The sequence below is a fragment of the Neofelis nebulosa genome, chromosome 13 (genome assembly GCF_028018385.1).
Source record: "Neofelis nebulosa isolate mNeoNeb1 chromosome 13, mNeoNeb1.pri, whole genome shotgun sequence".
Classification (NCBI taxonomy): Eukaryota; Metazoa; Chordata; class Mammalia; order Carnivora; family Felidae; genus Neofelis; species Neofelis nebulosa.
In genome coordinates this window covers 86,029,487-86,055,803 of record NC_080794.1, presented here as the reverse complement: position 1 = coordinate 86,055,803, position 26,317 = coordinate 86,029,487, and the positions used below count along the sequence as shown (strand labels likewise).

Genomic DNA, 26,317 nt, shown 5'->3' with positions numbered 1-26,317 from the left:
CCGTGTCCTCTTTCCCCGCTGAAGGTTCCCCAGTGGTGCGCCGAGTACTGCCTGTCCGTCCGCTACCAGCACGGGGGCGTGGTGTGCACGCAGGTCCGCCCCCAGAGCGCCGTGCAGCTCGCCCTGCGGGTGGCAGACGAGATGGACGTCAACATCGGGCACGAAGTCGGCTACGTGATCCCCTTTGAAAACTGCTGCGCCAGCGAGACCATCCTGAGGTCGGTGTCGGGGTGGGGGGTGGGGGGTTGCTCTGCTGTGCCCCCACCTCCACTCCTCCCATGTCGCCCTGTAACCCGCGGGGGACGGCCACGACCTTGTTAGTTTGGACCCAGAGACCGTCCGGCTTATGCTTCTCGAGCTCCTCCCAGGGACGGGTGGGTACCAGTTACCTGGGTTGACATAGTCCGTGTGGTTCTCTGTGTGCCCACGCGCCCTGCGCTTGGCATGCCCACACCTCTTCCGGGCGGGGCGGATTCCCTCCAGCCGCGAAGGGTCACCTCCTCCAGGAAGGCTTCCCTCCCGCTCCTGGAGTGTCAGTTAGAAAGCTCGGTGCTTGCCGGACTCTCCTCGATTCCAGCCTTCCTCGTGGCAGGTTCGACCGGCGTTTTCCGGGCCGCACTTGTCGGAGCCTCCCCGGTTCCAGAGAGTCTTCTCAGCAGCCACCACAAGTTGCGAGAGGGGGACCTCTTCTTATCTCTACTTATCGGGAGATATCCTCTGCCCCGGGGGCTCCAAGGGCTTGGCACACAGAGGAAAAGGGACAAGAGAAAGGAGAAGTGGGGGGAGAGCCCTCCCCTGAGGCAGTGTTGCTCAAGGAGTTTTGCATCACAGCCCACGTGGAAAGTAGTTAGCAGCACCTCAAGGACATGGTCAAGGCTGCTTGGCCATCCCGTGGGCTTCGGCCGAGCCAGGCGCGGCCTGGACGCTCCGAGGGCCGGGGAGACCAGTGTGTTGGGAACAGTGTATCTGCACACCTGTAACTCCTTTGTGGGGCCCACCGTGGGGGAAGATCTGCCCCAGCAGGGAGGGTGTACACGCGGTGCTCCGTGCCGTGGTATGGGACAGTGGTCCCGGCGTGCTCCTCCTCAGACTCCCCAGCATCTCACATCAGCAAGTTTGCCAGTGGAAGGAAGGAGCGGTGCCCTCCCCGAGCCGGCCAGAGGGCCCTGATCCTCCAGTGCAAGAGTCTGGGGACTTCTCCCGTTCAGAAAGCCCGTGTGACTCATTTGCGTGGTACTGAGCCGCTTCCCCTCAAGTGTTTATCCTCGAAAACAGAAGACGCAGGGCATCAGGCTAGTGTTAAACCAGGAGGGATCTTTCCGTCAACAGCGCTGTGACTTGAACTTCTCGAAGATAGACTCGTCGCCTTCTGCTTTGATAGCCAGGGCCTCAAATTAGTACCTAGGCATAAACTCTATTATGCAAATGGTCTGTGAACGATACAGATGAAATAGGTAAAAACCTCCCTGCCGGTGGCGGACAGGGCAGGACCTACGTCCCCGAAAGAGTAAAGGGTCCCTAACTTTGACAGATTGATGCTTTACCCTTCACATTTTGAAGTGGCCTTTCACATGCTCGCGGTAGTAATTAAAGGACAGCTCTGACTATATTCTAAAGTTAATGTATGTATGTTTATATCTTTAATGCCATCTGGAAACGTTTTGGCAGGGACTCTCGGTTGCAGTTACTTCCAAAATGAAGTATTACAGTATTTTTACCTTTTATGGATCAAGTGTAAATTTAATTAAGTTGTTTTTTTTTTTTTTTTTTTTTTTTTTAGAAAGCCATGGAGATAAATAATTTTGGAGAAATCGAACAATGTTGTCAGAGCAGGTGGAAGACCCATCTCCCTGTTTAAACGTCTATTATGTGTTGGGACGTAGCTTCTAGGGGATTATTTTATGGCAGAGCCCCCGCCCCCCAAGCATTCAATCCTGGCGGCCGCACGAAGAACTACAACTTATGTTGACATTTGTTTCGTTCTTACGTGCATGTAGCATTCTTTTTGGAAAGTAGCTCTCGGCTGCAGGGGGGCTGAACTGCAGGTGTATCCCGGAGGTGGATGGGAGTTGGGGTCCCGCTTTGGCCCCCTTTTGCTGCCTTTGCTGGGGGGCCCGGCCCTCGCATTGCCTTTTTATCCTCACTTGGCAGTTTTTCTTGTTGCTGGGAGACTGCTCTTTCTTTCCCACCCTGACGACCGCCGCCCCCAGCTCCCAGCCGGTGCGGTGTCAGCAGATACTCTGATTTGTGGCTAACAGAGCGGGAGTGGCAGCAAAGAGGCCACAGCTACTGCAAAGCCCCTTCTGATCAAAGAAAGCAATCCCCCATTGTCCCCCTCGGTTTCCCGCGCTCTGAAAAGGGGGCGACGTGGCTGTCAAATGCGTGTCTCTGCCACTTGCTCACCTGAGCCCCGCACAAGCCACCGAACCTCTCTGTGCTTACGCTTCCCTGTCCGTGAGATGGGGTGCCCGCTCTCCCTGTTCACGGGGGGGCTGCGGGGGCAAGACGAGCTCACGCGTGTGACCGACACGCGTAAGCCCCTTGTCCGTGTTCGTGACTTTCTCGTTACAAAGGTAAATTGGAACCAGATTCATTTCCTTGGACATCTAATTCTAGCCATAATTTTTAATAAGCTCGGAGTGAATGGCTGTTTGAATGAGAGGGTTTAAGGTTAACTACCGATTATGGAAGGCAAGGTCCTGTATTTGGTATGGTCTTTTCCACTTTCTTTGTAACCCCTTAGTATCTAATCTTTTAGGTAGGTAATAGACACTTAGTAAATACAATCTTTATGCCTACCACTGTCTTCCCCCCCCCCCCGCCCCCACGTTATATGTAACAATTTAGTTCTTCTTTAGGCTTTTTTGGTGGCCCTTTTTGAAACCGTAGATATACCTAAATATTACATACCTAGAATAGTCTTTCTGAACTATGTATGAAGATGTTCTGTAGAATGACACATAAATTTCAAACATGGACCCTCTAGAACACAGGTTTTAAAAGAATTACTCAGATTTTCATTCAAGGTCAAATTCAATGTATTTCATTTCAGAAACTACTAATAAAACTTTTCTAGATTTCATTTTTAGCTTTCAGGAGTTTTGTATTAGGAATTTAAATATAAACTGCATTTGATGAAACTTTAACAGTGTCCAAATATGTATTTTTACATAGTCATCAGAACAGTGCTTTTTTAAGCACTGTATATGCGATCTTAGGAACACAAGGTAGGAAGTAGATCTCTGTGCTATAGGGAAAAGCGAAGGTCCGTATACCTTTAGGATTGAGCCTTAGTGTTCCTTTAGCATTATATAATCTGGAAGGCCAGGCTTTGCTGAGTCCAGTGGAGTTTTAAATAAATCCCCATCTTCCCCTTTTTATTTAAGCCTCGATATTATTTACAAAACCCACACACTGCCTCCTCCTGGCCGGGAACATTTCTTCCTAGAAGATCGGTGCTTAGAGGAGGAAGTTTGCTGAGAAGGGGATAATTCATCTGACATGACGGGAGAGGCATAGATTTAAATAACTTGCTTTTAGACGAGAGTCAGTAGTAACTTGTGATTCTATCACACTAACTCCTGAGTGAGTTAGGGGATGGCAAAGGCGTTTGTGGTGGTGGCAGGAGTCGTCGTCTGGTGTCTCCCAAGAGCCGCTAACTTGACCGCCTCTTCTTTGTAGGTACTGCACCGATGGCATGTTGCAGAGGGAGATGATGTCCAGTCCGTTTCTGGGTAGCTACGGGGTCATCATCTTAGACGACGTCCACGAAAGAAGCATTGCCACGGATGTGTTACTTGGCCTTCTTAAGGACGTTTTAATGGCGAGACCCGAACTGAAGCTTATAATTAACTCCTCCCCTCACCTGACCAGCAAACTCATTTCTTACTACGGAAACGTGCCTCTCGTAGAAGTGAAGAAGCAGCACCCCGTGGAGGTTGTGTACCTGAGCGGGGCCCAGAAGGAGTCTTTTGAGTCCATTTTACGCCTTATCTTTGAAATTCACCAGTCTGGTGAGAAGGGAGACATTGTGGTCTTTCTGGCCTGTGAACAAGTAAGTAATATTCCGACCTCACGGCGGAGCTGGGTTACTTAGGGGGGAGCCTTTTGACCCTGTGGCGAGGCTGTTAATAATGAACGTCCGGGTTTCAGTTTGCTGAGTCGCCGTTGAAACGCTTGCTTGTTTTAAATACTTGAGAAGACACGCAGGCAGGGTAAACAAAACGTGTTCTGGAAGGAGAGCACGGAAGTGCTTCTGCAGTCCCAGGCGGTGAGGACAGAGGGCCCGGGGGGCGGCTTGGGGGCCTCCAGCCCGTGGTCCCCAGAGCTGACCCGCTGACACCAGGCTCGGGCCGAGTGTCCGTCTGCCCCAGATGGTCTCGGGAGGGAAGATGCACGCCGACTCCCGTCATGCTCTCACTGTCTCCCGTGTGACCGGGGGCGTGTGCCGGAGAGGAGGCCTCTACCCATCCCACGGATGCCCCTCCGGTCGTCACCGCAGTGTGAGCGGGAAAGTATAATGCCTAGCACACCCAGAGGACTCTCTCCCTGCACTGGGGTCCTTTTAAAAAAGGATGAGAAAGATCTCACATGGATTCTGGAAAATGTGATTTCAAAAGAGTAATTAGAAATGTATCACCGAGGGGCGCCTGCTTGGCTCAGTCCGTTAAGGTCCAACTCTTCGTTTCGGGTCAAGTTATGATCTCACGGTTTTTGGAGTGCGACTCCCACGTGGGGCTCTGAGCTGCTTGGGATTCTCTCTCTCTCTCCTTCTCTCTCTGCCCCTCCCCTACTCATGCTGCCTCTCTCTCAAATAAGCTTTATTACTTAAAAAAAATTTTTTTTAACGCTTATTTAGTTTTGAGAAAGAGACAGAGCTTGAGTAGGGGAGGAGCAGAGAGAGAGAGGGACACGCAGAATTGGAAGCAGGCTCCAGGCTCTGAGCTGTCGGCCCAGAGCCTGATGACGGGCTCAAACTCACAGACTGCAAACTCATGACCTGAGCTGAAGTCGGACGCTTAACTGACTGTGCCACCCAGGTGCCCCAAATAAATAAACCATTAAAAAAAAAAAAAGAAAAGAAAGAAAGAAATGTGTAACTGAGTCTTTGCTACTGCTTTTATATGGTCAAGGTGCCATCAGGCTTGCAGTGGATTTGGGTTTCGTTTTTATTTGTGGCTATGCCCCGACCCTACTTCCCCTGTAGTATTCTGTTGGCTGAATCTAGAAGCCCCCAGAATCTCAAGGATTATCTCTTTCTTCTTAGGGACTAATTTCCTGGTCTTTTTTTCCTGCTCATCATCTTACTCAGTAAAAGTGCTACTTTTTAGCTGGCCATGACCCAAGTACGTAGTGATTCCAGTGATTAAGCAGAAACCACAAAGGGAAAGGGAGATTGTCTGATGTTGGCCGAGGCACCAGCTGAGCAAAGACAAGTGTCTCAGCTCTCCCTCAGAGCCTTAAGTACTCACATCTTTCAAAAATACTTGCAAAGTATTTACGCGGCTTGATGTTTAAAGCATAAAGGACGACGGGCCCTTCCGGCTTCGGGAACTTCAGACAGCCTTCTCACAACGTAGATTTTACCTGCTTCCATAAAGAAAGTAATTCAGAATCTCAAATATATAACTACCATAGATTTAGCGATTTCTCATGTATGGACCATACAGTTTCTTCAGTAGGAGGTCTTCTCCCTATTATAGCGATTTATTCTGTGATCATTTCCTAAGCCTGCATGATTCAAGAAAGTCCTGAGGAAAGTGGTAAGATGAACAGGCGGCCAGGGGAAGGATCCATGAGGACGATGACAGGTTCTCAGTGTAACCGGGCGAAGCCTGAGGAAGGGAAGATTGGCGGAATGAATGGTCAGTCACCAGGTGAAAAAGAAGACATAAGGTTCTGGGCGGGAGGGAGGAAAGATAATTAAGACTGATAGAATGAGTAGTCTTTCAAGTCAGAGTAGACAAAAATTCCAAAATGGATTTTTGGAAAAAAACTTCTCGCGTGCAGATCTTACGGTTCTGAGCCTCTGGGAGCGAGGCCACGATGGTGGGCAGGTGCCGCGGGTCTGACCTGGGGCCAGCCCTGGAACCCGTGAGCCAGGCTCCTCTTGGTGCACCGGCTCACGGCGGGTCTGGGTCGCCAGCGTCCCGCTGGCTTCAGCAAACCTCTGCCGGGACCAGCTTTCTCTCCCAGTCCAGCTCCACCTTCCACAGCTGGCATCGGGCTCGCTTGTCCCCGTGTCCCACCTAACAGGCTGGACGCAGTTCAGTCTCCTGCCGGACTTTTCCCTTTTCTTCTTTACCACTTCTGCCAGGATTACCATTAAGGTACGCCTCTCCCTCTCCTGTGGTCTCGCAGTTTCTCTCTTGGACAAATGTGCCTTGCTCTGAAATCCATGTTAGCCGCTGTTGGTCACACCCCCACCCCCCATACTATTTGAAACTTTCTTGATTTCCATATAAAATGTTAAAACCTGCCACAGCAGTCAAATGTCCCGTGAAAGCAAATCCAAGCAGTTCAGTACATTAACAGAAATGCACTGTCATTTTTTAAGAGAAACATTTTTTTTATTTTAAAAATCTTTGAATGTTTATTTTGAGAGAGAGTGCAAGCAAGGGAGGGGCAGAGAGAGAGGGGGGGAGAGAGAGAGAGAGAGAGAGAGAGAATCCCAAGCAGGCTCTGTGCTGTCAGCACAGCGCCCCCACACAGGGCTCGATCCTACAAACTGTGAGATCATGACCTGAGCCAAAATCAAGAATCAGACACTTAACCAACTGAGCCCTCCAAGTGCCCTTTAAGAGATACATTTTATTTTATTTTATTTTATTTTATTTTATTTTATTTATTTTTTTTTTGTTTTATTTTGTTTTATTTTATTTTTATTTTGTTTTATTTTGTTTTTAATTTTTTTTAATGTTTATTTTTGAGACAGAGACAGAGCATGAACAGGGGAGGGTCAGAGAGAGAGGGAGACACAGAATCCAAAACAAGCTCCAGGCTCTGAGCTGTCATCACAGAGCCTGACACGGGGCTTGAACCCACGAACTGTGAGATCATGACCTGAGCCGAAGTTGGACACTTAACTGATTGAGCCCCCAGGCGCCCCTTAAGAGATACAGTGGAGGGGCGCCTGGGTGGCTCAGTCGGTTAAGCGGCCGACTTCAGCTCAGGTCACGATCTCGTGGTCCGTGAGTTCAAGCCCCGCGTCGGGCTCTGGGCTGATGGCTCAGAGCCTGGAGCCTGCTTCCGATTCTGTGTCTCCCTCTCTCTCTGCCCCTCCCCTGTTCATGCTCTGTGTCTCTCTGTCTCAAAAATAAATAAAACATTAAAAAAAAAAATTAAAAAAAAAAAAAGAGATACGGTGGAAATTGTAGAAATGCCCTCACACATTTTGGGTTGGTGAGCATTGGGTACCTCCCGTTGTCTGTAACCGCTCGCTCAGCACCTCAACCTGCTGTGAATTAATCCCCATCGTCACAGGCCGTCCTGTGTTTTGACACTCAGTTGAGACTTTGAGCCCTCAGTGTTTATAGTTCCTTATCCTTTAACTTTTAACCTGGAAAAAAAAAAAGTGAAATACGTGAAGTAGAAAATGAAGTTGGGATTTATGGTGCCAGCAGCCAGATGGCTGTGCTGCTTTAAACAGGACGGCATTGTCGCCTGGAAGGTTTTCTGGGAAATGCCCTGCGTATTTGCATCGCTGTGGGCCTTTTCGTCTTGGGGCCGGGGATCTCCCTGCATGTGTCACCGTGCTTTCCGTGGCTTTGCAGGTGACTTAGGAAGGCCCCACGTGGGTAAGTGCACAGACACATTGAGTAAGAAGGAAATGAATAAACAGTATTTTGGGGCGCTGGGTGGCTCAGTCGGTGGAGCGTCCGACTTCAGCTCAGGTCATGATCTCGCGGTTCGTGGGTTCGAACCCCACTTTGGGCTCTGTGCTGACCGCTCGGAGCCTGGAGCCTGCTTCGGATTCTGTGTCTCTCTGTCCCTCCCCTGCTCGCACTCTGTCTCTCTCTCTCTCTCAAAAATAAAAATTAAAAAAGTGAACAGTATTTTAAGCTTTCTTTTTCCTTCAAATTCTGAAGGTTATGGCCTCAAGTCCTTTGTTAGCTGAGCCTGAAGCGCCTACACTATGCACACTGTCAGTGTCTATTTTGCTCTGCTTTTTTTTTCCTTTTGAAGAGTTCTTTTCTTCTTTTTTTCGTTCTCCATTCAGAACAAAACTCAACCTTAGAACCCACCTACAACCATAAAGCTTTAGCAATGGGAAGCAAATAAAAACTGAGTGGCCCAAATCCCTTTTTAAAGAGTATCCGAAGAGAATAAGAAATGTTTGAGTGCAGTTGGAAGGTTTATTTTGAAAAATAATTGCCCACAAGTGGGCTGCTGGAATCAGCCTCCTTTTCCAGCTCCAGGAACGCCTGTGGTAGCCTGTTCAGGGGCGGCGGGGCGGGGAGGGGGGGTCATCCGGGAGGGATGGAATGGGGCCTATCCTGGGGGGCCGAGCAGCAGCCAGGGACAGGAGACACGAGACACAGCCCACATCTCTGTCCTCCTCCTGGTAATTTCTAATAGGCTGTCTGCATGTGGAATGGTGATGTGATGAGAATTAGAAATATGGAGAAATTATTTTGTTCTGAGTGTTCCAACTGGCAAGTTTTCATTTATTATGATCAGCAGGTACTCTCTTGGCTTGGTAGAAATCTGCCCCAAGGACGCCACCTCTGTGCAGAAGAAGGGGGTCTACACGGGAGGGTGTCCCTGACAGCTGCTCCCGTGGAAGCCTCTGCCCTGCTTCCTGGGGCCTCCTGGAGGCCCGGGAGTCACTTTCAAACAGCTCTCCCCAGGCCTTAGAGACCTGTGATGCCATTTTTCTAGGCAGATGTGTCCCCTACAAAACCCTGAGTCAACTCAACCCTCTTCTACAGATGAAGGGAAGGAAGGAGAACGAGCTGGACACTGGAAAATGGAATAGGTCTTAGGTCTTCAAAACTCTTAGTGGTCACGAGAAGTCATCTTTTTCATGTAGATTTTTAGTGCAATCTGATGAACAAAATGAGACTTCTTCCATTCGGTAGCTTGTTAGCTGGGCCCTGAAGAAAGTAGAAAACTTCAGAAACATAAATTCCAAAGGTTTAAGAGTTACATTAAATGACACCTCTTTTATTTGAGGTCCTAAAAATCTAGTTGTATTTGAGAAATGGAAAAATACTATCTGGGGCGCCTGAGTGGCTCAGTCGGTTGAGCATCCGACTTCGGCTCAGGTCATGATCTTGCACTCCGTGAGTTTGAGCCCCGCGTCGGGTTCAAGCAGACAGCTTGAAGCCTGGAGTCTGTTTTGGATTCTGTGTCTCTCTCTCTGCCCTTCCCCTGCTCATACTCTGTCTCTCTCACTCTCAAAAATGAATAAATGTTAAAAAAAAAAAAAAAAAAGAAAAATAGTATCTAAAGTGCCTTGCCTTTGGAGCATTTTGCCCCCTTACTTATGCGTAGTTTTAGGGGCAATAACTTACTTTTTCTTCCCCCAATACATTTGTCAGTGAAACAATTTAAAAGGATATTTCTACATGCTTGAATCATGCCACAGTGTGTAAATCAGCAGTGACTGTCTCCTGCCGACTTCATTCCATTTACACTATCTTAAAGGCTAATGGGTCAGAGTGACCCAGAAACCCTGGTTACAGAATGGGTGTGTATATGCTTTTATTACAGACCCAGAGATTGTTTTAGAATTCTTAGTTGTTCCACCATTAAAGCACAGTGATGCGTCACCATCAATATGAGGATAGCTTCTGTTTACCTGTCATTGTTAATGGATATGAGAAATTGCATCAATCTAGAAAAATAAGATAAATGCATAAAAAGGCACGGGCAGTACATTTCCCAAGAGGAAGACCATTTTGGACGAAAAGCAATGAAATTGTTTATAAGTTGTATTTAACTTCCCCAAAGAAATGTACTCATCTAGTCGGGTCTTCTTTTCATGTAATGATTCACAGAGACAACAACACAGGTATTTCTTTCCCTGCATACATTATGTACCTTTTGCCTGTAGTTTTATTTAACTTAGACATCTTTTTTTAAAGTGATGAAGTTGTAACATATTTTATTCTCATGGATGATGTTATTTTTTTTACTTTAGGATATTGAAAAGGCCTATGAAATTGTCTGTCAAGAAGGATCTAACTTGAACCCAGATCTAGGGGAGCTGGTGGTGGTTCCTCTGTACCCAGAAGAGAAATGTGCATTGTTCAAGCCAAATGAGGAAACAGAAAAAAGATGCCAAGTTTATCAGAGGAGAGTGGTGCTAACCACTAGCTCCGGAGAGTCTTTGATCTGGAGTAACACAGTCAAATTTGTCATCGACGTGGGTGTGGAAAGGAGAAAGGTAAATTCTTGTCACGTGCATAAATAGCCTGCTGGTGAGCATCGAGAATCCATTTCTTGGGTTCCTGCCATCGTATCGAGCAGGAAGTGAGGATGAACTCTGTGATCTGATGAGTCTCTGAGTTGCCCATGCGCACACAGGAGGATTATCGCGGCCGTTGACCAGTCTTGCCTGCCCACTACTGCCTTTCGTTAGTTAGCTTGTCGGTAATCCCCACGCTAATTGAGGTGCCAGAGGAAAATGTTTTGAGAAAAGACACAGCTACTAAAGCAGAAAGGTGATGGCTCTTCTTGCCAGTGGTTTTTCTTTAGCTAAGGTGCTAGCAAGGCAAAGGATCCGACTCCTGAACCAGTCTTTTCCTACGTACATCCTCTGAGTGTCTTGGGGGGACCCCCTTTCTCAAAGTAATTAGCATCTTCTCTTGGTGATTTACCAGAATTTGGTTTCGAGTACACTGGCTTTAATTTTATCAGATTTTGGGTTTAATGTTGACAGGATGAAATCCTATCCTAAATTTTTAAAAATACTTTTATAACTACCTTTAAGTAAAAAAAAAAAAATTAGGAAAATGGAAGTAGGCTATCTCAAGCTCTCAAAGACACTGGAACTTAAGGAATCATAGCATTTAAGAACTTGAAAAGAAACGTACCAGGGTATTGATCCATTTCGCATCATTAGAGGTTTACGTACCTTTTACCCCTTTAGGAAACTGGGTGCCCGCAGTATGTTACTGTGACAGAGCAATTCCAGCCGTCCTGAAGGCTCCCTGGGAACCGGTTTGGGCTCTTACTGAATTAGTCCACCATTCAGAGAACCCAGGGCTGTCACTTTCCCCCTCAAACCACCCGTAGGAAAAATCCCGCTTGGTGCCATATGCCGTTTTTGTCTGAGCCCCTAGCACTGGGAGGGCTCAGCATATGTTGTCAAGGTCAGACCGCTGAGATCACAACTTGAATGGAACCTTGAAGAGACACAGCACCGGCGGGTGATCATCCTTTCCTCTGTGTGGCGTGTGACGATCCGTCATCGTTCACAGGGTCGTGCTTTGAGAAGCGACACCACCAGCATTTCGGGAGATGGTGGAGAGGCCCTGTGTTTATTGAACCTACATTGAAAGCGGACAGTCTCTAAATCCATTTATCAAGCCACTAGCAGTTTTGCTCTCAGGGCAAGCGAAACAATAACAAATGTCATCCCGAGAAAATGAGTCTGTAGTTGGGCGTTTCGCAAAGCGCCCTGGACCACGCAGTCCCCTCCGGTCCGGCGAGCCTGCGACATCTTGAGCGATGTGACACTAAAAATGCTGTCTTTCCGTTCACAGGTGTACAACCCTAGAATCAGAGCGAACTCACTCGTCACGCAGCCCATCAGCCAAAGCCAAGCGGAGATACGCAAGCAGATTGTCGGTTCGTCTTCTCCAGGTAGCACCATGGCCACGAACACGGCTGCAAATTCCTGGAGGCAGGCAACCGGGAGCCATCGTAACCATGTCCCTTGGTTTCTTCCAGGAAAACTCTTCCGTCTGTACTCTGAGGAGTTCGCCTCCAAAGACATGCGGCCGCTCAAGCCAGCCGAGATGCAGGAGGCGAACCTGACCAGCATGGTGCTGTTCGTGAAGAGAATAGACATCGCGGGCTTAGGCCACTGTGACTTCATCAACAGACCAGGTAGCTGTGTGCTCGAGTGTTCTCGGGGCGCGTGGCGGAGACGTGGCAGAGACGTGTGCCCCTGCCCGGGCCTGAGAGCAGGTGGCACTCAGTGGCACAGGCAGGCGCACGGGGATTTGGTCGTACAAGCATTGTCCCCGCTAGAGGCACATGTCCTCTGAAGTCATTTTTCGACAAACCTGTAGGAACTTCTTGCCCTGACACTGGAGAATGATCTGGACCCTGGAGCCCAGGCGGCTGGGCAGGGGTGGCCAGTCCCGGCCCGAGAGAGGTCTCTTCCACAGGCAGCCCCTTCCCACTGCCCCTGCCCGCGTCCAGGCGTCTTTACCTTGGGAACCGCTGCTTTGTTCTCGGACCAGCAGCTTGACCTCACCGAAACAGAGTGGGTACGTGAGTCCCCCATGGAGGGTCCTGACTGAAAGGATTGGTTGCCCTTCACTGATAACTTAGTTCACTTGTGCTTTGATAAAAAGAACGTCCTTAATTTTTTTCACACTTTAGGCCAGTGGTTCAAATTTTCAGTATGTGTATCAGACGGTGGCAGGTGGGGGGCGGGCGGTGGATGACAACCTACTGATCCGGGTTCTGTATCACATGCACACAAGAGAGTCACAAAAGACCGTGTAAGCAGAGAGCATACTTGGAAACAGTGGAATTTCTTCTTTGTTTGGGACGTTTTCTCTCTGTTCCTGTTTTTCTGTCATTTTGCCCAGCAGTGCTGGTAGGATTTACAAGCGCTTGAGAAATACATTATTTAAAATTATTTTTTAACGTTTATTTATTACTGAGAGACAGAGCATGAGCAGGGGAGGGGCAGAGAGAGAGGGAGACACAGAATCCGAAGCAGGCTCCGGGCTCTGAGCTGTCAGCACAGAGCCCGACATGGGGCTCGAACCCACAAACCACGAGATCATGACCTGAGCCAAAGTTGGATGCTCAACTGACTGAGCCACACAGGCGCCCCGAGAAGTACGTTATTTTAGAGTAACTCTTTCTCAAAACATTTCCGAAAATGATGGGTAGAATTTGGACTGGGTTAAGAGGAAGGTGCTCTAAAGGTGACAGGTGCAAAGTTGACAGTAGAGACAGCTTGCCCTTCTAAGTGGCGCGGCCCTGTGCGGAGGGTGCGAGAAGTCGGCGTGGGCGGGACCAGCGGCACCTGCCGCCTCAGGGCGCCCCAGGAGCATTGCCAGAAGTTTCCTCACCCTGAGGGCCCGGCAGGTGCACCTTGCTCTGCACCAGTGTTGCGTCCTTCCCTGGAGCCTTTCAGAGTTTTACGACAAAATTCTCCCAGTAAACACCGTGAAAAATCAATTACTCTGGGGAACCCTTTGGGGTCTTAGATTTTCAGTGCAGACTTTCCCACCTAAGGAGCAGGCGGATCTCCAGGGGGGAGAGGGACCCGAGCTGCTCCTTCTGAAATCCATCTACTTCTTCTGCAGCCATTTCCTCCCGGGAGCTCTCTGTCCTTCCAGAAGAAGGACTGCGGACAGCTCTTCTGCGGTGTCCGTGCCCCCCTGCCCCATCTGCCCACTGTGCCAAGTCTGCAGGACCATGTGCGGGGCCCCTGGAAGCCACCATGACCTGGGGGGGGGGGGCACGGAACCCCCGGAGAGGCTGTCCTTGGGTGGGAGACTGGCTTCCCTAAGGGCCTAGAGGATGCAGGTGTCAGGGCACAGGGCAGCGGGAAGACCTTCTCCAGGGTGAGCAGCAGACGAGCCGAGACGCAGACAGGACAGAGAAGAAGCCAGAGCAGGATGTGCGTCGAGATGTACCTGGGAAAATGGGCTCGCACCTGGGTGGCGGCCACGTGGCGCCACCTTCCCGCGGGCCTCGGGGGACGTGAGCCGATTTTGCTTGGCTCCCGGCCTCCCTGCCTGAGAAGAGCGTTCCTGGTGCCCGGCTCCCGGGTCACCGGCCGAAGCGAGGAATGCGTGTCTGCTGGGTGCGCCGACCTAGGCAGGAGGAGCTCTGGGGACGTAAGGTTGTAGTGTGTGTGTGTGGCGACCTCGGCTCGGCGCACTTGCCTTACTGGACAGTGTGGGGTCACGGGAATTGTGGGGAGTCCGACGGGGCCGGGGGACAATATCCCGGTAGCCTCCACGCCGGGGCTGTCAAACAGCCACCCATCCTTCTCCCGGCTTTTCCTCTGGCTGCTGGGGAAGCAAGCGAGGGTCTGGGCCACGCGCCCCCGTTTCTCAGGTTTCTCACGGGGACCTCAGCTTCAGACGGCTCGGCTTCTGTCAGAGCCCATCGGCCACAGTGAGCCCTGCTGAGAGCTTCTGGGGACCGAGCTCTGCAGAGACGTGCTTCGTTTCTGAAAAGCACTCTTCCAGTTGCGCCGCTCATCGCTCCGGCCCCAGGGTCACCACGTGTCGGGTCCCCGGGTATCTTCCCGTTCCAGACGGTAGGTGTCTGGTGGCCTTGCCGGGAAGGGAGAAGAAAAGCAGGCTTTGTAACGTCAAAGATTCCAAAGAGCAGACGGCAAACCACAGCAGGGCAGACCCCGCTTCCTCCCGCCAGCCTCCCGCTGCGCTGCCTGGAGCTGAGAACTGGGCACAGAGGGTTAGGGGGGCAGCTCCTTTTTGTCTCCTGACAGCGTGCACACACCCGTGTTCTGCTGTGTTCGAGGAAAAGAGAACTGTGGACTAAGTCTGACTCATCGTTTTAGAAGGAAATAAAGATGACGCTTGCAGCCGCTGCATTAATTCAGCTGCTAATTGAAATACGCAAATGCAGCAAACGTGTTCCCCTTTTCAGGGTTCATGAGCCATGTGAAAATGAATCTGGCATAACTAGGCTACAGGCTATTCACTGAACTCCCTTGATACTGATCTCTTAAAAAAGAAAAAGAAGAACCAGTTGTTTTTCCTGCCTAGTGCTGACTGCTGGCCTCCATCATGAGCGACGCCATCACTGGCAGTCTGCATCGGGAGGCGTCGGACCGACGGACCACGTCTCCTCCCCCGGGAGGGCGATGGCACCCGCACAGCAGCTGGAGACAAACTAGCTGCGGTGCGCTGGGCTACATCAGAGGTCATCTGTGTATCAGGAGGCAGAACCCATTTTGGGGGTGGCCAGACCACTGGCTTCAGAATGATCTAGGAGAGATGAACCCCCACACGCAGACTTGCCAGACATCATGTGCAGGATGAGAGCTCAAGAAAACGGGAGAGAACGCAGGGACGGAATAAAGTCGGGGCTGCAGAGGCCAGCATCGGTGTGGCCAGAAAGAGGGATTGAAGATGCTGCAGTGGGTTGATCTGCGGTGAGGAGTCAGGCGTCAAGAAATCAGGATCTTCTGGAACTCTGGCCGCCACGGTAGAGCCGTTTGTGCGCACACTGGAGAAGCACGCATGCAGGTCTCTATGTCACTGGACACACGATATTTTGCTTCGGGGTTCACAGAAGGGTCTTTACACATTACAGTCTGTACTGAGAGGAGAACGGAGGGAGCGTGGGCTGCAGACTCCATGCTCGCAGTGGCACTCACAGCCTCGCCAAGGACGCTTCCGTCTGCTGCCCGCCGCCCCCAGACAGCCCCAGAGGTGAGCAGGTGGTCTGGCCATTCCGGCAGGAAGGCCCAGCGTGGGTTTCTGAATGAGTGTCTGAGGCCACGCGGAGTTTATTGCAGTATTCAGGTGGCCGGGTGGAAATGGGAAAAAGAGGCACAGATAAAGTAGAACAACCCAGGGGCGGCTGAATGAGGATCTTGGAAGCTGCTGGAAGCAACAAAGTAATTTTTCAGAAAGCGAAGCTGAGAATGGGAGAGATTGTATAAGGCGCAGAATGGAAGGAAGGATTTTCAGCTCTTGATCCGCATTAGGCTCTTCACAGGTCCTGTGAGCAAGTGACTTGTTAGCCAGGCCAGGGCGTTCGAGGGTGAAAGGGGCATTCGAGGGTGCATGATTAAGCTGGGACGAGACATGGGAGCGGGCCGTCCCTGGGGAGCCAGGGCAGAGGGACACCGAAAGCTCAGGCTCCTGAGCAGACTGCCAGGGCTCCGGTCCCGCCCCCCTGGCTCGCTGTGTCACATCCAGCATTATGTCACTTTCTCAGGGTCTGTTTCTTCATCTGAACGGGAGTGTAATCAGAGTAATTGGTTCATAGAATTGTCAAGATGAATTAGTTACCATGCGTGGGGCCCTTAGAAATATGGGCACACGGGCACCTGGGTGGCTTATTCGGTTAAGCGTCTGACTTGGGCTCAGGTCATGATCTCATGGGTTGTGGGTTCAAGCCCCACATCAGGCTCTGTGCTGACAGCTCAGAGCCCAGAACCTGCTTCGGATCCTGTGTCTCCCTCTCCCTCTGCCCATGAGCTCTGTCCCTGCTCTGTCTCTCTCAAAAATAAGCGTTAAAAAAAATTTAAAGAAACGCACAGGCACACGGTAAATACTATGGCTGTCACCACCTGCATGACTCCTACCCCCACTCTGCGACAGGCACGTGGGCCCTGAGCTGCGGACGGGCGCACACAACGCGGTTTCCGTGGTGGGAAAAGCAGGTATCAGACCACAGGCGTTGGGAGGCAGCAGCAGGCTGCCTCTGAGGAATCGTGGTGGGTCACAGCAGAGCTTGGACGTGGAGCCAGGAGGCGTGCTGCAGGTGCAGAGGCCTGGGCTCACATCCTCGTTTCGCCGAGCTGGGCCGCTCAGGCCTCTGCCTTTGGCAGGTCACTTACCTTTTCCTCATCTGTAGCATGAGGATACAGCGTCTGCCCTCTTGTGTCAGGGGGTTACAAAGAGGTTCAAATGAGGGGGCGCCTGGGTGGCTCAGTCGGTTAAGTGTCCGACTCTTGATCTGGGCTGAGCTCATGATCTCACGGTTCGCGGGTCTGAGCCCTGCATCAGCGTCCGCCCTGGTGGTGTGGAGCCTGCTTGGGGTTCTGCCCCACCCCCCCATTTGTGTGCTCTCGCTCTGTCTCAAAATAAATGAACTTGGGGAAAAGAGATTTAAATAAGATTATGCAAAAGTGCCGTGTATAGTGTATAGGGGGTAGGAAGTAGGCAAATGCCAGGCTTTATGAGCATGTCCTTTGAAACTCAGGGAAGCAGAAGCGTTTCCTTCCTATTTTCAGAATCAAACTCTTAACCTAAAAGTCCTCACTTGAGAGTCTATGGTGTGAACCCAGAGCCATCTGATTGCTCAGTCTCTTCCTTCTGTGGACTTTGCAGCATACGCAAAGCCCAAGTCCCAGTCCTAAAACCACTTGGGACCAGAAGCTACAGTTTTAAAAAAACATTTACTTGTTTCTTTTATTTTGAGGGAGAAACAGTGCGAGCAGGGAAGGGGCCGAGAGAGGGAGGGACAGAGAGAGAGGGAGGGAAGGAGGGAGAGAACCCCAAGCAGGCTCCACACTTCCGTGCAGAGCCCAACATGGCTCCCACGAACCATATCCTTCTCTCGTGGTTCTTCTCCTTTGCTCTCTCTTTTCAGTCCACATGGCAGAAAGTTGGCCGTGTTCTGCCTTGAGCCTTAGGATGTCCTGAGTCAGCCCTTGGAAATCCCGGTTTCTCTGGGTCCAGACTCCTAAGACCCCCACCATAGAGTCATCGGCTCTGTTTGAGAAGGGGCCCACCCTGAACCGGTCAGCCCTGTGTGCAGGTTGGTGGCAGTGTAGGAGGCGGTCACACGGTACAGCTCACATGCTTCTCTGGGAGTGGAGGCACACTCCTGGGTAAAACCGCATTCCCAGCACATTGGAAAGGGATTGTTGGGTTCCGTGTCGATGTCCCTCCTCAGACCGCCAGTTCTGGAAGGCCATGATTGAGCCCGTCCACGTGTGAACCTGCCCCCAGGGCCTTGCAAGTGCCAGCAGCACAAGAAGCCATGAGTGGCTTAGGAGGAAGCGACTGAATGAGTTGAGGGTCATCCTTATAAGGGAGTAAGTCAATCAGCAAACAGCCAACAGAGCAGCCTCGGCTCCTTTCCTCCCCTCGTGGTCCCTCCCTAGGCTTGTGCCAGGGTGGCAGTGACGGAGGTGCCCGTGGCTGTCTGGTCTGGGTCTCCTTCCACGGCACGGTCAGGGGCAGAGGGGGCGTGCGAGAAGTCTGAGCGCACAGCTAGGTCAGCTTGGAGGGGCCAGGCCGCCCCTGCCTCGTGCTGCAGACGGTGCCAGGCGGGCACTGCTGTTGCCCAAAAGCCCCGGCCACAGCAAGGCTGGGCACAGAGGACCTCGGCTCCTGCCAGAAAGGAGTGGGTGTGGCATATGAAAATAGGTCTCTTCCGTTTACCAGTGGAGGCCACCCTGCCTCGAAAATCCTTTCCAATTCTAATGACTCCGATTGAACTTTGATGCTATATCCTTACCGGATAGAAAGCAGGCTAAGGAGTATGGTGGGAGGAGAGGGACCAGCCCTGGCTTTGGGGACCGCTTACCGGGAGAGGCTCCTTGCCCTGTTCTGCCCAAGACATCTGTTAGCAGTATTTCCCATGGATCACACTTAAGCGACACTGTCATAAAGAGCCTCTTCTAAGCCTGATCTTTAGCAAAGACAATTTTAGGAGCCACACTGGGGACAGGTCTTAAAGTGTGGAATGCAATATCGGCAAATTCTATTCAGTTCATTATTAGTTCCTTCACCTGTAAAATCTACATTCATTAACTTGTTGCTTCTAATATGATCAAACCTCAGGAACACCCTCTCTTTTTCTGGTGTGAGGGTGGGAGCAGAATTCAGAAGTCATTTCTGCCGGTAATCCTGTGTGCAGCCTCCACCGCAGGGCATGAAAACGGGGACGAGCAGTGCCCTTTGGGAACAGAGCTTGGTCGTGAAGCCAGATGCTTACAGGGATAGTTGCTGAAGGTCCTGTAACGTACAACGCACCAGTGTCGCTGATTTATAGAAACTGTTCCTACACCATTTTCTGTAACTAAGTGAGCTCCTCACGCCTCCAGCTGCATTTAATTTGCGAGGCTTGTTTCCCTTCCCGCTTCTAGTACCTTCTCCGGCAAGTCAGCTGTTCCTCCATCTCATGGCTCACTGACAGAACCCTCGGACTTGTTCCTTCAACAGCCCATCTGTTTCCTTCCCGGGACCGTCTTCTTGAGGTCTCGTCTTTGCCTGGGGGTCCCCAAGAATGGATGAGGAGCACGCCAGGGCTCCGTGCAGCACCCAGGCGTGACTGAGGCGTCAGGGCCCAGGGAGGGCGGGGGACCTCCTGGGCAGCCCTGCTGTGCTCCGTGTTCAGTCTCAGTGACGGAGTTCCATACCAACAGGGAAGTTCAACTTCTCTTCTCCCAGCTGGGAATGAAAACTGTGCTCCAACCTGTGTCAGGTCCGGGCACGTTCGCCGGGGCCACTGCTCTTGCCCGCGGCCCCGGGTGGCACAGGCCGAGAGCAGGCCCGTCACCTGCTCTGCTCTGCAGTGAAAGGACTGGAGACGCGCTGAACCACGGGCAGCCGCAGCGAACTGTTTGCCAACCCACAGTAGTGGCGCCTGGTGTTTTCAGTGTGTCTTGTTAGGAAAGAGGGGACGTTATCATAATCCGAGTTGGTGACGGACTGGCTTTTGAGTCACACGAGTTGCCTGAAATTCTGACAAGTGTCTGAATAGCAAATAAGGAAATTTTTACTGTTACCTCGAACTCCCTGATGCCGGTAGGTTAAAATTGCCTCTCGGGTCCCCATGGTCTGTCTCCTGCTCAGCGGGCACATGCTGGAGTTCAGACAAAGGAAAGCTATCCAGTCGTGCTCAAAAATCCTTCCATTTGGGGGACTGAACAGGATAGCAGCTTAATACTGTGTGATTTGCTTCTTTCTGCGGCTTTTATTGCTTTGTCATCTACTAGACAGGTGAAAAACACGTGTATTTTTTATTAATATAATCTTATTCTACAAGGGCAAGAATACCTCGTTTTGCATAGGTGGATCATCTTTTTCGGTGGAGATTAAGCATATATAATGAACACACCATTACTGACGTTATATAAACTTAAAGGGGAAACATAGATACAGAGAAAAATCAGCCTTCTGTCCTTCTGTGCACTGGCAAATAGCTCTTAACATTCCTTGTCTACTATTTCTGTCATCCGAGTCCTGGGTCAGTTTCATTTGGTTAATTTTTCTCTTTATTACGGGACTGGATCTTCCTGTTCTTCATGCCTCATAATTTTTTATCGGACGCTAGACATTGTGCACTTTGCTGTGTTGGGTATTGGATATTCTGTATTCCTATAAATATGCCTGACCTTTATCCTGGCTGCAGGATGATCCTTCCAGATCCTGGTTTTGTTTGTTTGGCGGAATGGAGCGGTGCACGTCCGGAGGGTAGTTCGTCCCTTCCGTGTCTCCTGCCCAGGGCCCCTGAGTTGTGAGGTTCCCCAGCCCAGTGGGTAGAAGTGGACAGTATCCTAGATCCCGTGTGAGCATCAGGCACTGTCCGTCTGATCGTCTGGATGGTTCTTGTTGCGGCCTGATGTAGTTTCTTACACGTGCTCTGCCGATGCATCGAGGGGACCTTTCAGAGATCTTCTGAGTCCTGTCTATGGCTCTCTCCTGTCAGGTGTTCCCCCACCTGCAGGCCCTGGCCGCCTGAGTCTCCCCACACGCTCAGCACCATCTTTATAACTCAGGGAGTCTGGCAGGCCCCACCTGGGTCCCCACTGGCACTGCAGGCGGGAAACTCTCCCCAGGCCTTAAGCTGGGCAGCCACGGGGCTCACCTCATTAGCGTCCCCCTCTCAGGAATCACTGTCGTTCACGGCCCGACGTCCGTTGTCTCGCAAACGGTTGTTTCGCATATTTTGCCCCGTAGGGTTGTTAGGTGCGGGAAGGGAGGTCCAGTACGTTACGCCCTCTTGGCTGTAGATGACGTAAGCTGCCGCTGCTTTTTTCTTTGCTAGCGCCGGAAAGTCTGATGCAGGCTCTGGAAGACTTGGACTACCTGGCGGCACTGGACAATGACGGGAATCTCTCGGAGTTTGGGATCATCATGTCGGAGTTTCCTCTTGACCCCCAACTCTCAAAGTCGATCTTAGCGTCCTGTGAATTCGACTGCGTAGAGGAGATGCTGACGATCGCCGCCATGGTGACAGGTACCCCTGAAGGGCTGTTCTTCCGCGTTGTGAGGCTGTCCCGGGGACAGAGTTAAATGAGGTCCGTTCGAAGTATTTTATGAGGTACCTAACGGAGGCAGTAATCCACTTCACCTTTTGAAGTGATAGTGAAGTATTTTGCTAGATTCGAAAGGTAGAAAGTTACAAGGGATATCTTGATACGAAAAAAATCAATCAAACCCCAGTGAATTTCTTAATCAGACATTGAAGTAAAAATGCATTGCTGGGAGTGTTCTCCCCCAAAGAATTAGGGGTTTCTTTTATTTCTTACCACCTTCATTCTTCTTGGTTTATACGTTTTAGTTCGTTCTTCTACTGGCAGAACAGGCCGTAGGCCGTGCCGCGTTAGACCTCAAAGTTCCCATCCTGTTCTAGCCACTGCCCTCGAAGCGTCTCGGGTGCCCCTGCTCTGATGGTAATACCAGCAGGCTGTTAACTCTGCTAACCAGACCTGCGAGAAGCAAACGTGAAAAGGGAGAGACACGTTCATGAGAACTCACCCTACATCCCTTTGACTTCTAAGTAAGCAAGAATAACCTTTATTCAGGGAATCAGACAGGAGCTGTTCTGCACACAGTGGCGAGCCCCTCCCTCTGCATCGTGCTAAGGTCATGAAGCGGCTCCAGGGTTGCTGACCTTGTGACCTCTTGTGTCTTAAAAGCTCCCAATTGCTTTTCTAATCTGCCACGTGGAGCTGAGGAGGCTGCCTTGACTCGTTGGAAGACATTTTTACATCCTGAAGGAGATCACTTTACCCTCATCAACATTTACAAGGCCTACCAGGACACGGCTCTGAATTCCACCAGTGAACGTAAGTGAATGCTTGCGATTCTGAGAAACCTACTCGTTTCCACCCTTCCCTCCCCAAATAAAACCGAGCTGGTAACTCACCCTTCTCCCGCCCTGCTGGTCACCTAGCGGATGGTGCCCGAGTCCCTAAACGCACCGGCTGCTGTGCCTGGGCACGATGACATGGGGACCCAGAGTCTTGCACAGCACAGCTCCTGTCCTCCAGGGTGCAGGGAGGGGAGAAGGGCACTGCCATCTCTCAGTGCCCTTGGGTCAGAGCCGTGCTTTGTGCGTTCCCCGACTCACACACTCACTAGACGGAGAGAGAACACAGACATGGAGAACAAAGCCGAACAGATCCCCACTCCAGATAACGGGAAGAGTAGACAGGTGTGCCGCAGGAGGCCGGAGAAGAGAACCAGGCCACAGGTCGGTCAAGGAGGGGGGGGGGGGAGTTGTGCAAAGAGCAGAAGGGCGCGTGTGAAAGCAGAGGCAGAAGTCCTGATGTGAAAGGACGAGTGCGTGGGTTTCCAGGAGAGGGACCCAGTGGAAAGGGAACTGGAAACACGTACATGGGCGACTCCAGGGCTCGGCATTAATAAAGACAGGAAGAGGAGCCCGAGGGGCCGACAGGCCAGGGCGGTGTGGTGAAGGCTGGGCCCCCGAAGGCAGCCGGTGAGTTCCCTTCCTGCAAGGGGACCTTCGTTTTCCATGAAGCGTCTTATACCTCCTTTGCTCCGATAGGATGGGAAGTGAACTGGAAGACAGGACAGCCGCTTGAATGGCAGAATTCTGTAGAGCGGGGGGGACTCATTTTTCACAGCTGACAAGAAAAAGTTGTCGGTGGAGCCAGAAAAGATACGGGGAGTTTGGTGGCCTCTTTTGAGAGCAACGGGGGGCGGGCGGCCGTTGTTTGCCCAAGTACGTGCTCTTGTCACGCTGAGTGGGCCTGAGTGCACCGCCGGGCTCTTCTGCCCACTGTGCCAAGGCCGGGGGCACCACCAGGGCAAGGCAGAACGCCGGATCCACCCTAAGTGACTGCAGGTGGCACGAAAGAACTTCACACTGAACCGGGTGACTGAACTGCAGTACACATTTGCAGCTAGGGCAGGAAGGTGAGCTTCCCACGATTTCCAACTCGGCCCAGTAGTGATCCTTTTCTTATCAACATGCAGAGAGAGCTTCACGGCTCAGGGGACTTCCACCGTATGCTTTTCTCCTCAGTTGGATCGAACGTTGGGGCCTCGCTCATCCTTGCCGTGTACACAAGACGGGTGTCAGTCGGGGCCACCCTCCTGTGCCCCTTCAGAGCTGCAGACGAAGGGTGACCCGCTCGCTGGTCAGTGCCACCAGCATGCTGTTCGTGGAGCTCGCCGGGGTCCCGGAACCACCGCAGCCTCCCTCCCAGTCACTTAGGTGACCGCCTCTTTAGGGGAGGAGTCCACAGGACACAGAGATCGTGCCTTGTTCCTGGCCTGGGCTCTCACCGCTTATGGCAAGTCATTTCTTTTACTCCTCTCTCCCTCCCAGACTGTGTTGAAAAGTGGTGTCACGATCACTTCCTCAACTGCTGCGCACTCAGGATGGCAGACGTCATCCGAGCCGAACTCTTAGAAATTGTCAAGCGAATCGAGCTTCCCTGCGCAGCACCTGCTTTTGGCTCCAAGGAAAACGCTCTGAACATAAAGAAAGCTCTTCTGTCCGGCTACTTCATGCAGGTGAGAACGGGAAGGGCCGTCTTCGGGGTGGTCTTTACCAAATCTCCCAGGATTCTGTTAGGAATCTCTCACTTAGGATGATTCTTTGATTGATGTTAACTTTAAAACCGAAAACCAGGGCACCTGGGTGGCTCAGTCAGTTAAGCATACTAGTCTTGAGTTGGAGGTCGTGATCTCACCATTCGTGGGTTCAGCGCTGGGGTCTATACTAACAGCACACAGCCTGCTTGGGATTCTCTCTCCCTCCCTCTGCCCCTCCCCCGCACACATGCGTGTAGGCTCTTTCTCTCTCTCAAATAACATTTTATTTAAAAAGTAAAATAGAGGCGCCTGGGTGGCTCAGTCGGTTGAGCGTCCAACTTCGGCCCAGGTCATGATCTCACGGTCTGTGGGTTTGAGCCCCACGTCGGGCTCTGGGCTGCCAGCTCAGAGCCTGGAGCCTGTTTCCGATTCTGTGTCTCCCTCTCTCTCTCTGCCCCTCCCCCATTCATGCTCTCTGTCTCACAGATAATAAACATTAAAAAAAAAAGTAAAATAAAACCGAGAAGCCTCTAGGTTTCTAAAGATTTAATATTTAAATATACATTTTCTCGAGGGAACTGAAGGACCAAGACAGAATATGTTCACTTGGTCCAAAAGGACAAAAGGTCTTTCTTCATTACAGAGGGGAAGTTATTAAAACACTTTTTGGCTGAACATCAGACACAGTCCCTCACTTCACCGGTTTGCAAATTATTTCATATTTTATTTTTGATGTTTATTCCTTTCTTGACAGAGCGGGAGCGGGGGAGGGGCAGAGAGCGAGGGAGACACAGAATGGGAAGCAGGCTCCAGGCACAGAGTTGTTAGCACAGTGCCCGACGTGGGCTTGAACTCACAAACCATGAGATCATGACCTGAGCCGAAGTCAGACCCTTCACCGACTGAGCCACCAGGCGCCCCACAAATTAGTTCATATTTAACGGGGGATACTAATACCCAACAAAGAAATAAAGATAACATCTCATTTCTTTCTTTTCCAAAATGAAGGCTGCCGAATGTAGCTCCCCTAAATTACAGCACGTTACAGGTGTAAGCATGCTCTTCCCATCATAGTTAAGAGAAATACTGGGGTATTTCCACTCAAACTCGAGTCTTCAAAAAGAAAGAACACAGCACTTCAACGTGGATTTCCTCGCCTGTGTGGGAAAAGGCCCTACATCAGCGTTACTGTGTCAGATGAGCTAGAACATCCGGCACAAGACACCTGACGTTTGAGTACATTGCCCGTCACGTGGCAAGGTTACTCCTTGACCCAAACATTTAACATCTGTAGCACTGCTGTCTTTCACCTACCGCCCTGCCCATACTAAAGTTCGTATCGTCACTGTCTCAAAGTTTTGGGCAAAACACAGTTTTGGCTTATTTTTTAGATCTGAAAATAGGAAACTTGGGTGGCAGATTTGTAGTTTTCACTGTTTTATATGAAAGACTTTGGAATTTTTACATAAAGATTTTTTTAAGTTTATTTTGAAGGGGAGAGAGAGTGAGTGGAGGAGGGGCAGAGAGGGAGAGAAGAGGAAGGCGGGGAGACAGAGAGACAGAGAGAGAAAGAGAGAGAGAGAATGAATCCCAAGCAGGCTCCATGCTGTCAGCACAGAGTCCAATATGGGACTCGAACTCATGAACCCTGAGACCGTGACCTGAGCCGAAACCGAGAGTCAGATGCTCAACCGACCGAGTCACCCAGGCGCCCCAAAATAGTCAGGACTCCTTAAAAGAAAACATTTTTGTCTGTCAATCTCCATATTAACACGAAATCCTTGTTCTTAAAACCTTTGCCTTGTAGATTGCTCGGGATGTGGACGGGTCGGGTAACTACCTGATGCTGACCCACAAGCAGGTTGCCCAACTGCACCCCCGGTCCGGTTACTCCATCACCAAGAAGATGCCCGAGTGGGTTCTCTTCCACAAGTTCAGCATAGCAGAGAACAACTACATCAGGATTACCTCAGAAATCTCTCCCGAACTGTAAGTTTAATGGACAACAAAGGGGTTCTTTTGAACTCCTACTTGAGTAAGTGACAAATTTAGTTTTTACTACATTTTCAGGTAGAAGTTTATGCTGGCACCAATCTGAATTTCCATGGAGAGTACTTACTAATGGCAGGTGTCTGTGGATGATTAAACGTTCCTGCCTTTGAGAACACAGCATAAACTATACAGCGCAGAGGGGCACCTGGCTGGCTCCGTGGTGGAGTATGCAGCTCTTGATCTTGGGGTCATGGGTTTGAGCCCCGCTTAGGTGTGGAGATTACTTTACAAAAAGAAAATTTTTAAAAGAATACAGTGTAGAAGTACAAAACAAAGTATAAAGTATCTTAAGAGGAACAAAAAGCTGCAGAGAAGTAGTGTTTGCAGGCGGAAACCTGAGGAGGAACGGCTGAGCCACCGCTCGGAACGGATGTGCCAAGACTGGAGCGAGTGGGGAAGGAAGGGGTGAAGGGGGGAGGTGGAAGACGGGCAGGTACCCAGAGGTGGAGGGCTTCCGGGCCACACGAGAGTTTGGAATTTATCCTAAGTGCAGTAGGAACCGACTAGAGAGTTTTAAGCAGGAGTAGCATCCTCTCCCGGGTGCTACTGCAGACGCTGGGTCCACCTGAACGTACACTTGGACCCGGACACAGTGACATCGAGGCAGGAACCCAAAGTAG

The 26,317-nt window shown here is 50.9% G+C and overlaps 1 protein-coding gene and 1 long non-coding RNA gene across 5 annotated transcripts in view; one reads left to right on the top strand and one right to left on the bottom strand.

Annotated features, from left to right (window-relative positions):
- DHX32 (DEAH-box helicase 32 (putative)) overlaps positions 1-26,317 on the top strand; it is a 53,512-nt gene that overhangs the window by 26,361 nt on the left and 834 nt on the right. For all 4 annotated transcript variants that reach the window (XM_058698083.1, XM_058698082.1, XM_058698084.1 and 1 more), the window contains 9 exons: positions 25-218; positions 3,682-4,054; positions 10,145-10,390; positions 11,712-11,811; positions 11,899-12,057; positions 20,905-21,096; positions 21,779-21,928; positions 23,437-23,624; positions 25,453-25,634. In XM_058698083.1, coding sequence (XP_058554066.1) covers positions 25-218; positions 3,682-4,054; positions 10,145-10,390; positions 11,712-11,811; positions 11,899-12,057; positions 20,905-21,096; positions 21,779-21,928; positions 23,437-23,624; positions 25,453-25,634 — 1,784 coding nt within the window. The remainder of the gene's footprint in view (positions 1-24; positions 219-3,681; positions 4,055-10,144; positions 10,391-11,711; positions 11,812-11,898; positions 12,058-20,904; positions 21,097-21,778; positions 21,929-23,436; positions 23,625-25,452; positions 25,635-26,317) is intronic.
- LOC131493545 (uncharacterized) lies at positions 20,202-23,438 on the bottom strand. Its single transcript, XR_009252731.1, has 2 exons — positions 22,009-23,438; positions 20,202-21,568 (listed from the first exon to the last, which is right to left on the bottom strand). It is a non-coding gene; the product is annotated as an uncharacterized LOC131493545 (long non-coding RNA).